At 42.1% G+C, this 17,171-nt stretch overlaps 1 protein-coding gene across 5 annotated transcripts in view; it reads right to left on the bottom strand.

Annotated features, from left to right (window-relative positions):
• Positions 1-17,171, bottom strand: part of GRM5 (glutamate metabotropic receptor 5) — a 546,141-nt gene that overhangs the window by 45,653 nt on the left and 483,317 nt on the right. For all 5 annotated transcript variants that reach the window (XM_089656651.1, XM_089656647.1, XM_089656644.1 and 2 more), the window contains exon 8: positions 3,750-4,689. In XM_089656651.1, coding sequence (XP_089512777.1) covers positions 3,750-4,689 — 940 coding nt within the window. The remainder of the gene's footprint in view (positions 1-3,749; positions 4,690-17,171) is intronic.

Here is a 17,171-nt window from a genome sequence, read left to right as displayed (position 1 = left end):
TCATACATCGACCCAATCGTTGCTAGAATTGTCCTAACCTAGAGCTAACTGCACATAATATATAGTCTTGCACCGTGCAGGTCATATCCAAATATCAACCTCAGGAGGTATCCAAATCAAAGAAAATTGTCCATACATAAAAAACTGTTTTTTTCTTAATAAATAATATATGGAAGGATAAATACTCTTGGAAATTAGACATAAATTTAGGTAAAATGTACTTGCATGTATGAATCTGAAATTTCCTTTGTTTCATTTGGTGGGCTGCATGGGTAAATTAGCACTAATCGGTTACAAAAGGCAATGGTCTGTGAGCCAAAACAGTTCACTGTACACCATACCTATCAAGTTTTCTTTCGGCAGGACATTCCATGCATTTTGCAAATTGTCCCTTGAAATGTATAGTAGGCAGGAGGCAGATGTAGTTGAAAGCACCAAAAATGTATTCCTCACACAGGAAAGTGTCCTCTCAATTTTCCATAAATGTTGGGAACTCTGCTACAGTCTATCCTGGAATTTTACCAAAGACTACTAATGAAAGTTAACAACAGACTCTATAGATGTGCAGCTTTGAAGAAAACAATATACCGGTAGTTAAAAGAAGGAGAGCTATGGCTACTGATATTTTGAAATAGTGACCCTTTTGGCCAGGATATGGACATTTACATTTTCTTAACAAGAGGTAAAAAAAGATTAAAACAAGCCCTTAGTGATCTCTGTAGCTGCAGGCACTGTGGAGCAATTTCAGTCTAAAATTCTCAGTTCTAAAGTGCTACAGTTGTTCAACAGTTCTCAACTTACCCGGCTCTCTCCTTCCAACACTGACTCAACTGCTCTCCCCTCCTAGCAGTGACTTAGCCGTTCAGCTCCCCCTGCCCTTCCCCAGCAGTGAGTCAACCCCCTGTATAAAGATATACACTATATTGCCCAAAGTATTGGGACGCCTGCCTTTAAACGCACATGAACTTTAATGGCATCCCAGTCTCAGTCCATAGGGTTCAATATTGAGTTGGCCTACCCTTTGCAGCTATAAAAGCTTCAACTCTTCTGGGAAGGCTGAACACAAGGTTTAGGAGTGTGTCTATGGGAATGTTTGACCATTCTTCCAGAAGTGCATTTGTGAGGTCTGGCATTGGTGTCCAACAAGAAGGCCTTGCTAGCAGTCTCCACTCCAATTCATCCCAAAGGTGGTCAAAGATGATCGGGTTGAGGTCAAGAATCTGTGCAGGCCAGTCAAGTTCTTCCACCCCAAACTCACTCATCCATATCTTTATGGACCTTGCTTTGTACACTGCTGCGCAGTCATGTTGAAACAGGAAGGGTGTTACTTTGGGTGGGGGGCCCATGCAACACAGCTCACTTTGGAGGGGTGGGGAGACCCTGTCTCAGCTTCCCATATCCCTCTTATGTGTAAGTCACCCTGTACCTGTTAGGGGTACAGGGTGAAATGCCCTAATATTGTGTAGACATGTCTAGGAGATAGGTGGGGGTTGTTCATTGTTTAATGCCATGTGGTTGTATCCCATTGTTCTATTTTGTGTCTTGCTTGGGAGCAAACTATTGTGGGATGTATGTGTTTGTGTGTTGGCTTTGTAGGGGGTGTCTGCTGATGTGTTTCTTGTTGCTAGATTTGGTTTGCCCCGCCCTGTGTCCTTATGCAGGGAGGGGGGAATTGTTCCCTTGAATGTATATATCTTGTGTCTGTGTTAAAATAAAGCAGTCTATTATCCTGGTTTTCCTTCAAGAGTGGTGTTTGGTCTGTGTTCGGACGGGGAAGCAGGAGTCTAACGGAAATACCCTAGTGCAGTCGGGGTCTGGTTCTGTTACAAAGGGGCCATCCCCAAACTGTTCCCACAAAGTTAGGAGCCTGAAATTGTCCAAAATGTCTTGGTATAAGGACGCCTTAAGAGTTCTCTTCACTGGAACTAAAGGGCCAAGCCCAACCCCTAAAAATCAACCCCACACCGAAATCCCCGCTCCACCAAACCTGTTCCATGAAGATCTCTACGCACTATTGCTGTGTTAATATGAAGGCCACATGAAGTTTGGAGATCTTTAGCTATTGACTCTGCAGACAGTTGGCAACTTCTGCGCACTATGCGCTTCAGCATGCACTGACCTCGCTCTGTCATTTTACGTGGCCTACCACTTTGTGGCTGAGTTGCTGTTGTTCCCAGTTGCTTCCACTTTGTTATAATACCACTAACAGTTGACCGTGGAATAGTTAGTAACAAGGTAATTTCATGGACACATTCTTTCACAAATGTTTGTAGCAGTCTGCATGCCTAGGTGCTTGATTTTATACACCTGTAGCCATAGAGATGATTGGAACACCTGAATCCAATAATTTGGAGGGCTGTCCCAATACTTTTGGCAATATAGTGTATATCTCATAGATCAATGAGGTTTATTTTATGTTCTCAGATGCAAATAGTACATTTGTCTATTAAATCTAACTCCACCACAATTTATCATGGTGAAGCCTAAATCATGGAAGTATACAGAACCAGAACAGTGTTTGGTCTTGGCACTCAGACCTTCAGCAAATAACATATAAGTACAATGTTTACTATCACTGATACTTCTCATTGACAACATTGTCTCCTAATATTGGCCTTGTATATATGGAGACCTCTCACGGATAGGACAAGCAACGGTAGATCTGATAATTTGCATTCACATGGCCACCCTGTTAGGATCCACCATAATTTTCCTCACTGGGCTGATGTATTTATGTGGTATACTGAAGATGGAAATGTTGCTTCTGTGTCTTTATATAGGTTGTTGTAGTATAGTTAGGCACTCTCTATTCTCATTTATTTGGGGAAGCTTTTAAACACTTGACAACATACTTCCCGTGAATCGATAACTTCAACTTTCAGTGGTAATTGAGCTTCATGTACTGAATCGAACAGCGGGGCAAAAAAAAACACTGTATAAATTAATCATAGGCCATGAAAGTCATGCTTGTGACTGTCAGCCTTGCAATGCCTCATGTAGTTTTGAACAGCTAAAGGGCCATAGGTTGAGCACTGATGCCCTAGGCTCTATACACTTGGATGATAAGAGGAGGTACTGAGTGGTCATTTCTCATAACTGGCAAAAACTACCAAAGGTGCTTTGGACAACACACATGGAGCTAAATGACTCAACACACATTATCCAACAGTGTACATGTCACGGGTCACGTCAGGGTGACTTCAGGGTCTGCAGGCATTAATGCTTAAGCACCACTTACATCCAGTGGCACAGATCTCACAATTTATGAGGGGTATTGAAAGGATAATGGTAAAGCAAATTTGAAATCACAAACACTGGTAACACTACACCTTACAAAATGTGTATGGCCCTTTAAACAGAAGCACTGCTGATATAGATAGATAGATAGATAGATAGATAGATAGATAGATAGATAGATAGATAGATAGATAGATAAAAAATGCAGAACTGGATTGTGAAAGATTTCCAAGAAAATTTCACATAGAACAATGTATAATTATTATTTATAATCAGTAAGAACTAAGAAAATGTTCCTAGTATCATATTATACCATTGATATCACAAAGCCTCAAAAGTTTTCATGACATCACATCACTAATCACCACCTATAAGGAAATGATCCAAAGGTTATGTCCAAGTGTAAGATAAGTAGTTTGACAAAATAAAATAATGCTTTTGTTACACCATAAAGTACGAGTACATACAACCCATGGAGCTTAATAAAGAGAAATGTTATTTATTATATTTACCTTAGTGTTTCCCCAGAAGATCCTCTTCTTTTCCATAGGTTGACCAGGCTACTGGAGCGACTGGCAGCTGACGAAGACTTTCCATCACCCACGTGCATGCGCACCACGGTGGAAGTGGTGAACGCACTACGGACGTTCCTCTCTGGTTTGGCCAGGATGATGTAAACCTTTGGCACAAACATGCAGCCCAGTGCTACCGTGGCACTTAAGCTCACCGAGAAGCACATGGTGATAATTTTGTAGTTACTTCCAAAATAGATTGGCACAAAGGCCAGCCAAATAATGCAGGTGGTATACATAGTGAAAGCAATGTACTTTGCTTCGTTGAAATTGGCTGGCACGTTTCTAGTTTTGAATGCATAGAAGGTACAACTCAGGATCAACAGCCCATTGTAACCAAGCGGAGTGACTACACCCAGATTGTTGGTATTGCAGATCAGGTAGACCTCTCGAATGCTGGGATAGTCAAACATGACATCAGGGGGCTCCATGATGAATAACGCAACGATGATGCCTAACTGGATGCAGATTAAGAGAAACGCAATAACCAACTGGGCGCAGGCACTCATGAACCTTGGCTTCTTGGTACAAATTTTCTTTTTGCTTCCAGCCAGAATCCGTGCTATACGGTTAGTTTTGGTGACAAGGGCTGAATAGCTCATTGCTGGAGAAAGGCCAATACCGATTCTTTGCAGGTAGCAGTAGATCCGTTGTGGTTTTGCAATGAGGCAGAAGGTGCACAGGTAGCCCAGACAGATGCCTGCTAGGATTATATAGCAGAGCTCCCTGCTAGATGACTTCACTACAGGAGTATCTCTGTATAAGATGAATATTGCTGTGACAAACATGGTCGCCAGAAGGCCCAGGCATGCAAAAACGACAGCAGCGATTGGCTCTGGGTCACTCCACCTGAGGTATTCCACTGGGATCTGATCACACCCTAAAAGAACATAAACAGAAAAACAATGAATCACAGAACCTTTATTTATCAAAACACATCAGAAATCTACCACGTAGAAGACAAACTGTTCAATTATATAAGTATTTAAAAAGCATCAAGCATCTTAAAACAAAAAAAAAAAAAACCCAAAAAAACAAAGAAATCAGCACAAGGGACAAAACGTATAGACCCTAGAATGTATCCCTTGTGCCCTCCCTTTCCACCCAACACCTCCATTCAAAGAAGTTGTGCTACAGCGTCTATGAATGAAACAAGATATGAATGGAGAATGTGGCCCTTTCAATTACCTGCTTGTCCTCCATTCAGAGATCGCTTTCCTTTCATTTAAGATGAAGCTTCTATAAATGGTGGAGTTGGGCAGAAAGGGTGGGTATAGTCGATCAGAGCCTGTGACAGCTTCCACAAATCTATTAACCCCTGCTGCACTGGGAAATTTTGGCGATGGGGAAAAGGGGGGGGTGCGGGGAAAAGGAGGGGGGGGGGGTGAAGGGTTGTCATGGACAGAGAACTTCACCTAACAGAAGAGGCGTCAGGTAGGGAAAGATTAGATGTACTAGCAGATTTAGATACACTAACAAATTGAAGCCAAACTCCAGCTAACAAATAATCAGTTACAGCAAACATGTTTTTTCCTTTTGGGATAAAGGTTTTACATAAATAAATGCTGATCATGGTAAGCACCCCTGCCAGTGTTAAATGGTTTGTTTTATCTCTGTAACTGATACATTCTGCTGTAGAGTTTGTTCTTTTGAAAAACAACAGACTTACTGGCTGGAACACCAGATAAAAATAAAGTAAAAAATGAATGTAGCCATCACATCTAAGAATTGGTAAGCACAATATAATAATACATGTTTGCTTTTGGGTTTAATACTGTTTTAAGGTTATTTCTTATAATGCCTAGATATATTATCCTTAGACATTGGAGATCCACTGCAGTACCGTTTATATATAAATGGATAACTGAAATGCAATTTTCTAGGCTAATGGAAGAATTTGCAAATACGTGCTACATGTAGTAGTAAGTGGCAAGTGTGTCCCTATTATGGATAAGCAGCGCACATGTCAGGGGCCAGTTCAGAGACCATTCATCGAGATGGCAGTCTAGTGTTAGTGCATGCATGGAACAGCGTGTGGTGATGAAGTTTCTTGTGAATGAAGGCATAAAACCTGCAGATATCTACAAAAAAGACTTTAAGCTCAGTAAGATATTTGAATGGTGTAAACATTTCAAAGATGGCCATACGTCCATCATTGATGATCCTGGCCATGGTGGTTCCCAGCCCACAGCAGTCATTCCTGTGAACATTCAGCGCATAGAGCGCCTGATCCTGGATAATCAATTGATAACCTGTTGTGGAAATGGACCCCTAAAAGAGTTCCTCAGAAGTCAGCATGTCAGCACTCATGTGATGTGATGTGATGTGAAGCAGGCTATCCTAGGATTGTTCAGGCGTGCTGACAAGTCTTTCTATGAAGCTTTCCAGGCATTTGTTAAATGTTGGGATAAGTGTATAAATGTAGCAGGGGAGTATGTCGAAATATAAATGCAGTTTCCACTCCTTGAAATTTTTATATATAGATATATATATATATTATTATTATACAGTATTTATAAAGCGCCAATGGTTCGCTCAGCGCTGTACATTACAAAGGGGGACAGAACATGTGACAGAACAATACCAATACAATGCAAAACATGAGGGGATCGAGGGCCCTGCTCTTTCGAGCTTACAATGTAGGAGGGAGGGGATAGTGGTACAGGAGGAGATAGCTCTGGGGGATGGAGTGGTAGGAAGAGTGGAGGAGGTCGACAAGTTAGCAGGGGGTGGGGTAGGCTTCCCTGAAGAGATGGGTTTTCAGCGCGCGTAAAGGAGAGGAGAGTAGGTGATAATCTGATGGGTTGGGGCAGGGAGTTCCAGAGGATGGGTGACACCCTGGAGAAGTCCTGGAGGCGGGCATGGGAGGAGACCAGGGAACTAGAGAGAAGGAGGTCTTGTGAGGAGCGGAGTGTGCGTGTTGGGTAGTACTTGGATATTAGGTCAGTCAATAAGTGTAATAGAAAATGGTTGGCATGTAGGCTTTCACAAGTGTCCTGCTGGCAAATGGCATGCAAAATTCAGTGCACCACTTTAATAAACAGACATTGAAGAACGATCTCTATTATCCCATTGTTGACTGACAGCTTTGGAACAAATAAAAGTAAATCTTGTTAGCTAAAAGAGTCTTGCTGTACAGTAGCCAACAACTGCTACAGGACTGCAAGGTCATTGGCAACTTCCATAGGTTCCGTAGAGTAGCTTCAACCTTTTTATCACTGAGAAACCCTGAAAAAAAGTTGAGGTCTTAGCAGGGGCGGACTGACAACTCATGGGGCCCCTGGGCAATAGGGGATCATGGGGCCCCTGTGTCCTTGCCCAAACTCAAAAAAGCGTATGAAAAAGGTACCAGGGGCATCTCATGGGGCCCCCTACTGACCCCGGGCCCTCGGGCAGTGCCCGAGTTTCCAAATGGTCAGTCAGCCCCTGGGTCTTAGGGAACCGCTGCCAGTATATACTATATCTACAGCTTATGGTACACTAGTATGAACAGATAAGATATATGAATAAATAAAAGAATATGGTGTAATTGGCATATTTTGCATTCATGCCTGCTCTATACAACACAATTATTTTCTGTAATAATGAAATAAGTAAAAATAGTACTTTCAAAAAGTAGTTGTTGGAATAATGCCTACTTACAGTGGAAAAGTGCCCCTGTACAATGGTGATCAGTGGTTGCTCACTCACATTGCTCATCAATGGAAGAGAGGCCTCATTATACTGGTATTCACAGGAAAGAATGCCCCTAGTTAAAAGGATTATTGAAGTCAGTGGTTGCTTATCTGAGAGCCAGAATATGCTCAAGGAACCCCATGCAACCTCCGAAGAAGTTTTTGTCAACATTTGAACACAAAGGAACCCTTAAAATAACATTTTGGTTTCCGGAAAATCCTGCTAATAACTGCTATATCTACAGCTCATGGTACATTAGCATGATGATCACTGGGAAGACTACACCTTACTGTACATCGGTGGCCAGGTTGAAGTATGTTCCTTAGATTGGTCATCAATCACAAGAATGTGGCTTACATTGATGGCTATTGGGAAGAATGCTCTTTACATTGATCAGTGGGAAGAATACTCCTTACATTAGTGGTTAGTGGGAAAAATGTTTCTTACATTAGTGATCAGTGTGAATAAAGCTCCCCACATCAGGGGAAAGAATGTTCATTACACTGGTGATCATTGGACAGAATGTGCCTTACATTGGTCATCAGTGGGAAGAATGCTCCTTACATTAGCGGTCAGTAGGAAAAATGTTTCTTACATTGGTGATCAGTGTGAATAAAGCTCCTTACATTGGTCATCATAGGGAAGAATGCTCCTTACACTAGCAGTCATTGGGAAGAATGCGTCTTACATTGGTGGTCAATAGGAATAGAGCTCTTTACAATAGTAATCAGTGGGAAGGATTCTCCTTACATTGGTCATCAGTCACAAAAATGTGCCTTGCATTGGTGGCCATTGGGCAGAATGCTCCTTACATTAGCAATCAGTGGGAAAAATGTTCCTTACATCGGTGACCAGTGTGAATAAAGCTCCTGACATTGTTAATCAGTGGGAAGAATGTTTATTACATTGGTGATCATTGGACTGAAAGTTCCTTACACTGGTCATCAGTGGGAAGAATGCTCCATACACTTGCGGCCATTGGGAAGAATGCTTCTCATATTAGTAGTTGTACTTGTAATGATTGTGCGCAATAGAGGCATGGACGCTGTACATGACAAGCCATCTTGTTAGGTCCCAACCATGTTGTCTCTCCTGTTCTCCCTCCTCCCTTTTGAATGGAATGTGAGTCTGTAAGTGAACGGAGTTCAAAAGTGCATATCGTCCTAGATAAGCACAGCTGGATGAGCTCCATGGCTGTAAACCACTAATTAGTCTGGTTCCAGGAGGTCTGCTTGAAAACCACTTTCCTCTGCCCGATCGTGAAACAATAACTCAAGTCAGTCATGACCTGTTAGGCCATTAAGGCTAAAGCATGCCATAAAACGTACATTCCACATGAGTCATTTTTCATACAAATTCATAAACTTCAGCAGGAGCTGGGCTTATTAATATGAAGTATATATTCGGATAGGTCATTTTAATATGAGTCACATGACACCTTACATCCCTATGTAGCGCCTACAAGAGGGTAGAAAGCCATTTATTTTATCCGGAGTGGCAGGATATGCTAAAGCTTGGTATCTGTGCATTTGGAATATGATTCTAAATATTAATCTGCCAGTTGCTAGGATGCTACCTGTACCTATTGAAGGTTATTGACCGTAGTATGAACTTGTAAGGGATTTGGTCATAACCTTGGTTACCGCCTAACACCCATCCCCAACTGGGGTGATTGGCCATTTGTTCTCAGGAGACACCCCTTTGAGATAATAGAAAAAGACTGACAGCCTGGAGAAAAATGAGCTCTCCTTTTAACATAGAACAGGGACCATCTTGAGAGCAAAGGGAACCTTTTGATCGGACACTTGGACTTTGCTCAAACCAAGGACTTTTGCAAGTATTCTGCCTTCTGAACTTCTTTCTTTTATTTCTCTGTTGTTTTATTGCTCTCTTTATGTCTTTGTTACATCTTTTTCTGTAAATATTTTAATTGCACCATTTTGACCTTTTTAGTAATAAATCCTATTTTCTGGAAAGCGTTGAACTGTCTCCAAAGCTTTTAATGCAAACTAAAGAATCCCTGTCTCTGAAGAGTGCTACTCTATATAATAATCCTCTGAATACATCTGTCTGTGGTGACAGTATATTACAGACGCTTATATTAATATGATAGTGTTACTGCTAAGATTTGTGAGTTTCTGCCTTCTCTGTAAAAAGGTGGTGGTGGCAGTGTGAAGGGTTAATTGCGTAATTAACCTGACCCAGTAACAATCGTTCTAAGGCTGCTGGCACAGAGATTGTGGCCCTGCAAGCTGGAAAATCTTTTTGCAGGGCGCAACTGAGAGTGGCATTGTTACCCAAGTGACAGTGCGAGATTGGCTGGTCTTTCAATCACGAGTTGGTGAGAAGGGCTGGGGTCTGACACCGTGCACCGTCACAGTAGTCAGTGAGAAGAATGGTTCTTACATTGGTGGTCAGTGGGAAGAATGCTCCTTACATTGCTGATCAGTAGGAATAGAACTCCTTACATTGGTAATTAGCGGGAAGGATGCTCCTTATATTGGTGGTCATTTGGCAGAATGAGCCTTACACTGGTAATCAGTGAGAAGAATGCTCCCTACATTGCTGATCAGTAGGAATAAAGCTCCTTACATTGGTAATCAGTGGGAACGATGCTCCTTACATTGGTGGTCAGTGGGAAGAATGATCTTTACATTGGTGGCCATTGGGCAGAATGTGCCTTACACTGGTAATCAGTGAGAAGAATGCTCTTTACATTGGTGGTATCTGGGAAGAAAATGTCTAACATTGGTGGTCAGTGTGATGAATATTCCCTACATTTGTGAGCAGTGGGAAGAATAGCTAAAACAAAAAGCCAATAATATAGTTGGTGTCAGTAGGAACATATGTGAGAGGTAGAAATTGCTCCTGCTTAAGGAACACCTAGTAGGGGAGGAATCCCTGGGTGCCGTGGAACCATGGTTGAAAAGGGCTAGGGTTCCAAGGAGCCCTAGTTGGTAAGATGTATTCCAAAGCCCATGATAATGTGTCAGAGGAAGGACAGCCAGACTTACACTTAGACTTACAGACGTAAAACTCTTGTTTTAAATGTGATACTGAAGTTGCACCTGAAATACCTCTCTACTTTTTTCATCAGTTCCATTATAATTCATATATTATAATCCCCTAGAGTGACAGGTCAGTTTATTAAAAGTAGTGTTGCTTCAGCACTACAGTTTTCCCACAACAGCTTGTTGACCTTCAGTGGTTAATACAGTCCATGTCTTGCCATGCTGTAGTAAAATATTGTCTCCTAGTAACAACAGAATATGATCTGTGGGTCAGCTCTCTTTCGTCAAACTGAGTTTTTTTTCTGATCAGAAACGACTCTCTCGAGAAAGCCCTATCACCTAGAGCGACGTCAGATCATTATGAGATAGAAGTAGACAGAAAGCACACATTTCTTAATGTGACAGGCTAATATACCGTAAGCTGTAGGTCAGCTGTTCCTCAGTCTAGGATTTTCATGGTATGATTATTTTAAAGAACGTGAAGAGTTCAAAGTATTTTTTGAACTGTGTATTATGGAAATTAACCTTTTTACTAGCTAGACATAAAATTCAGCCAAAGAAGTCCACACAGCTAAGTGGCAATGATCGGAGGTTTTATGTACATAAAAGCACAAATACAACAGGTAACAGCTGCAACCTTCACACCAAGGTGTGAAACACTTCAAGGTGCCAGCTATGACCCACTGTAATTATATTTTTATGGAAATTAAACCACTGATTATTGCCAATTAGCTCTGTGGACTGCCTCTTTATTTTGTATGCACTTAACAGCCAGGTTGAGGTTCCAGAGTGCTGTGATAGATGGATGATGCTTGTAAGCGGGTTGATATTAGATAGGTGCTGACCTGGATGGGAGTGTTGGGGTTAACATAGTTCCCAGGTTTTTCATTTAATCGGATCTTTGGGTCCGACCCACTGCTCCTGTACATATAAGAAGGGATGGTGGTCTAGAGCAGTAGAGACGAAGAGAAAGGAAAACAGAAGAAAGAGAGAAGCCACAATGCCGCTGTAAGAGCTTAGGGGTCCTGCCAAAGGTCTGTCAGCCCTAAAGATGTGAGAGCCACACACAACCGAAGACACCAGCTGCTGGGGAAGGCCACTGTTTGACCTGAAAGCACATGGACTATACCTTTTGCAAATACACCGGGGCAGCACATTGATTAGGATTAGGGATTTTGGAAAAAGACTTTTGCTGGACTTTGTATTGCTTTGCACCTAGGATCTAAGGTTTGGATCGTGTAACACATGGGGTATGAAGCCAGCATGTGAAGAGTCATTCTAATGCAATTATTACATGTGGTTGCCATGAGTAGAGATGAGCGAATCGAACATGACGAAGTGGAATTCGTTCCGAAGATTTGGAAAAATTCTATTCGCGACGAATCCGAAGATTAGCAAACTTCGGATGCACGAATCGAATTTTCCCAAAAATGGCGGCGACATGTGTGGCCACGGAGAAAATGGACAGAGAAGATGGGGCGGGGATCTCTGGGAAGGCACGCAGACAAGGCGTGCTGACCCATAATGCATTCATGACATGTGATCGCATTAGCCAATCAGCAGCCAGCCAGCACTATAAATCGCGGCCATCTTAGAATTCTCCATTAGCCTCCGGTCATTCAAGAGAGACAGACCTGTCTGTATTAAGGGACAGAGTTAGGGCCACAGAGACTTTAGGGCCACAGAATCGTTACTCAGGGACACAGAATCGTTACTCAGGGACACAGAATCGTTACTCAGGGACACAGAATCGTTACTTAGGGCCACAGCTATCAAAGAATCGAAAATTTAAAGTGACATACACCCTTTTTTTTTCGGTGGCTGTCGTGCACAGTTGGTGCTGCAGTTTGCCGATTGTGCAAAATAAACTGACTTTCTGCTTCACAACCACTATTATCTATTGTTAACTCAAAGAGTTAAATCCATTTAAACGTACAGTTTCCAGCCAACGGCAAGCTGCAATTGACCGCTTGTGCTAAATAAACTGACTTTCTGCTTCACAACCACTATTGTACATTCAAAGAGTTAAATCCATTTACACGCCGGCTGGCGGTAATATTTTTTGGGTGATTAGTGCATTCCAGTGACAGAAACGTACAGTTTCCAGCCAACGGCAAGCTGCAATTGACCGATTGTGTACAATAAACTGACTTTCTGCTTCACAACCATTATTGTACGTTCAAAGAGTTAGATCCATTTACACGCCGGGTGGCGGTAATATTTTTTGGGTGATTAGTGCATTCCAGTGACATAAACGTACAGTTTCCAGCCAACGGCAAGCTGCAATTGACCGATTGTGCTAAATAAACTGACTTTCTGCTTCACAACCACTATTGTACGTTCAAAGAGTTAAATCCATTTACACGTCGGGTGGCGGTAATATTTTTTGGGTGATTAGTGCATTCCAGTGACATAAACGTACAGTTTCCAGCCAACGGCAAGCTGCAATTGACCGATTGTGCTAAATAAACTGACTTTCTGCTTCACAACCACTATTGTACGTTCAAAGAGTTAGATCCATTTACACGCCGGGTGGCGGTAATATTTTTTGGGTGATTAGTGCATTCCAGTGACATAAACGTACAGTTTCCAGCCAACGGCAAGCTGCAATTAACCGATTGTGCTAAATAAACTGACTTTCTGCTTCACAACCACTATTGTACGTTCAAAGAGTTAGATCCATTTACACGCCGGGTGGCGGTAATATTTTTTGGGTGATTAGTGCATTCCAGTGACATAAACGTACAGTTTCCAGCCAACGGCAAGCTGCAATTGACCGATTGTGTACAATAAACTGACTTTCTGCTTCACAACCACTATTGTACGTTCAAAGAGTTAAATCCATTTACACGCCGGCTGGCGGTAATATTTTTTGGGTGATTAGTGCATTCCAGTGACATAAATGTACAGTTTCCAGCCAACGGCAAGTTGCAATTGACCGATTGTGCTAAATAAACTGACTTTCTGCTTCACAACCACTATTGTACGTTCAAAGAGTTAGATCCATTTACACGCCGGGTGGCGGTAATATTTTTTGGGTGATTAGTGCATTCCAGTGACATAAACGTACAGTTTCCAGCCAACGGCAAGCTGCAATTGACCGATTGTGCTAAATAAACTGACTTTCTGCTTCACAACCACTATTGTACGTTCAATGAGTTAAATCCATTTACACGCCGGCTGGCGGTAATATTTTTTGGGTGATTAGTGCATTCCAGTGACATAAACGTACAGTTTCCAGCCAACGGCAAGCTGCAATTGACCGATTGTGTACAATAAACTGACTTTCTGCTTCACAACCACTATTGTACGTTCAAAGAGTTAGATCCATTTACACGCCGGGTGGCGGTAATATTTTTTGGGTGATTAGTGCATTCCAGTGACATAAACGTACAGTTTCCAGGCAACGGCAAGCTGCAATTGACCGATTGTGCTAAATAAACTGACTTTCTGCTTCACAACCACTATTGTACGTTCAAAGAGTTAAATCCATATACACTCCGGGTGGCGGTAATATTTTTTGGGTGATTAGTGCATTCCAGTGACATAAACGTACAGTTTCCAGCCAACGGCAAGTTGCAATTGACCGATTGTGCTAAATAAACTGACTTTCTGCTTCACAACCACTATTGTACGTTCAAAGAGTTAAATCCATATACACGCCGGGTGGCGGTAATATTTTTTGGGTGATTAGTGCATTCCAGTGACATAAACGTACAGTTTACAGCCAACGGCAAGCTGCAATTGACCGATTGTGCTAAATAAACTGACTTTCTGCTTCACAACCACTATTGTACGTTCAAAGAGTTAGATCCATTTACACGCCGGGTGGCGGTAATATTTTTTGGGTGATTAGTGCATTCCAGTGACATAAACGTACAGTTTCCAGCCAACGGCAAGCTGCAATTGACCGATTGTGCTAAATAAACGGACTTTCTGCTTCACAACCACTATTAAACGTTCAAAGAGTTAAATCCATATACACGCCGGGTGGCGGTAATATTTTTTGGGTGATTAGTGCATTCCAGTGACATAAACGTACAGTTTCCAGCCAACGGCAAGCTGCAATTGACCGATTGTGCTAAATAAACGGACTTTCTGCTTCACAACCACTATTGTACGTTCAAAGAGTTAGATCCATTTACACGCCGGGTGGCGGTAATATTTTTTGGGTGATTAGTGCATTCCAGTGACATAAACGTACAGTTTCCAGCCAACGGCAAGCTGCAATTGACCGATTGTGCTAAATAAACTGACTTTCTGCTTCACAACCACTATTGTACGTTCAATGAGTTAAATCCATTTACACGCCGGCTGGCGGTAATATTTTTTGGGTGATTAGTGCATTCCAGTGACATAAACGTACAGTTTCCAGCCAACGGCAAGCTGCAATTGACCGATTGTGTACAATAAACTGACTTTCTGCTTCACAACCACTATTGTACGTTCAAAGAGTTAGATCCATTTACACGCCGGGTGGCGGTAATATTTTTTGGGTGATTAGTGCATTCCAGTGACATAAACGTACAGTTTCCAGGCAACGGCAAGCTGCAATTGACCGATTGTGCTAAATAAACTGACTTTCTGCTTCACAACCACTATTGTACGTTCAAAGAGTTAAATCCATATACACTCCGGGTGGCGGTAATATTTTTTGGGTGATTAGTGCATTCCAGTGACATAAACGTAGTTTCCAGCCAACGGCAAGCTGCAATTGACCGATTGTGCTAAATAAACTGACTTTCTGCTTCACAACCACTATTGTACGTTCAAAGAGTTAGATCCATTTACACGCCGGGTGGCGGTAATATTTTTTGGGTGATTAGTGCATTCCAGTGACATAAACGTACAGTTTCCAGCCAACGGCAAGCTGCAATTGACCGATTGTGCTAAATAAACTGACTTTCTGCTTCACAACCACTATTGTACGTTCAAAGAGTTAAATCCATATACACGCCGGGTGGCGGTAATATTTTTTGGGTGATTAGTGCATTCCAGTGACATAAACGTACAGTTTCCAGCCAACGGCAAGCTGCAATTGACCGATTGTGCTAAATAAACGGACTTTCTGCTTCACAACCACTATTGTACGTTCAAAGAGTTATATCCATATACACGCCGGGTGGCGGTAATATTTTTTGGGTGATTAGTGCATTCCAGTGACATAAACGTACAGTTTCCAGCCAACGGCAAGCTGCAATTGACCGATTGTGCTAAATAAACTGACTTTCTGCTTCACAACCACTATTGTACGTTCAAAGAGTTAAATCCATATACACGCCGGGTGGCGGTAATATTTTTTGGGTGATTAGTGCATTCCAGTGACATAAACGTACAGTTTACAGCCAACGGCAAGCTGCAATTGACCGATTGTGCTAAATAAACTGACTTTCTGCTTCACAACCACTATTGTACGTTCAAAGAGTTAGATCCATTTACACGCCGGGTGGCGGTAATATTTTTTGGGTGATTAGTGCATTCCAGTGACATAAACGTACAGTTTCCAGCCAACGGCAAGCTGCAATTGACCGATTGTGCTAAATAAACGGACTTTCTGCTTCACAACCACTATTAAACGTTCAAAGAGTTAAATCCATATACACGCCGGGTGGCGGTAATATTTTTTGGGTGATTAGTGCATTCCAGTGACATAAACGTACAGTTTCCAGCCAACGGCAAGCTGCAATTGACCGATTGTGCTAAATAAACGGACTTTCTGCTTCACAACCACTATTGTACGTTCAAAGAGTTAGATCCATTTACACGCCGGGTGGCGGTAATATTTTTTGGGTGATTAGTGCATTCCAGTGACATAAACGTACAGTTTCCAGCCAACGGCAAGCTGCAATTGACCGATTGTGCTAAATAAACGGACTTTCTGCTTCACAACCACTATTGTACGTTCAATGAGTTAAATCCATTTACACGCCGGCTGGCGGTAATATTTTTTGAGTGATTAGTGCATTCCAGTGACATAAACGTACAGTTTCCAGCCAACGGCAAGCTGCAATTGACCGATTGTGTACAATAAACTGACTTTCTGCTTCACAACCACTATTGTACGTTCAAAGAGTTAGATCCATTTACACGCCGGGTGGCGGTAATATTTTTTGGGTGATTAGTGCATTCCAGTGACATAAACGTACAGTTTCCAGGCAACGGCAAGCTGCAATTGACCGATTGTGCTAAATAAACTGACTTTCTGCTTCACAACCACTATTGTACGTTCAAAGAGTTAAATCCATATACACTCCGGGTGGCGGTAATATTTTTTGGGTGATTAGTGCATTCCAGTGACATAAACGTAGTTTCCAGCCAACGGCAAGCTGCAATTGACCGATTGTGCTAAATAAACTGACTTTCTGCTTCACAACCACTATTGTACGTTCAAAGAGTTAGATCCATTTACACGCCGGGTGGCGGTAATATTTTTTGGGTGATTAGTGCATTCCAGTGACATAAACGTACAGTTTCCAGCCAACGGCAAGCTGCAATTGACCGATTAGCTAAATAAACTGACTTTCTGCTTCACAACCACTATTGTACGTTCAAAGAGTTAAATCCATATACACGCCGGGTGGCGGTAATATTTTTTGGGTGATTAGTGCATTCCAGTGACATAAACGTACAGTTTCCAGCCAACGGCAAGCTGCAATTGACCGATTGTGCTAAATAA

This window comes from Staurois parvus, unplaced genomic scaffold (assembly GCF_062004578.1).
Source record: "Staurois parvus isolate SC_StPar_1 unplaced genomic scaffold, SC_StPar_1.0 ptg000027l, whole genome shotgun sequence".
NCBI lineage: Eukaryota > Metazoa > Chordata > Amphibia > Anura > Ranidae > Staurois > Staurois parvus.
This window is presented reverse-complemented; position numbering and strand designations above follow the sequence as displayed.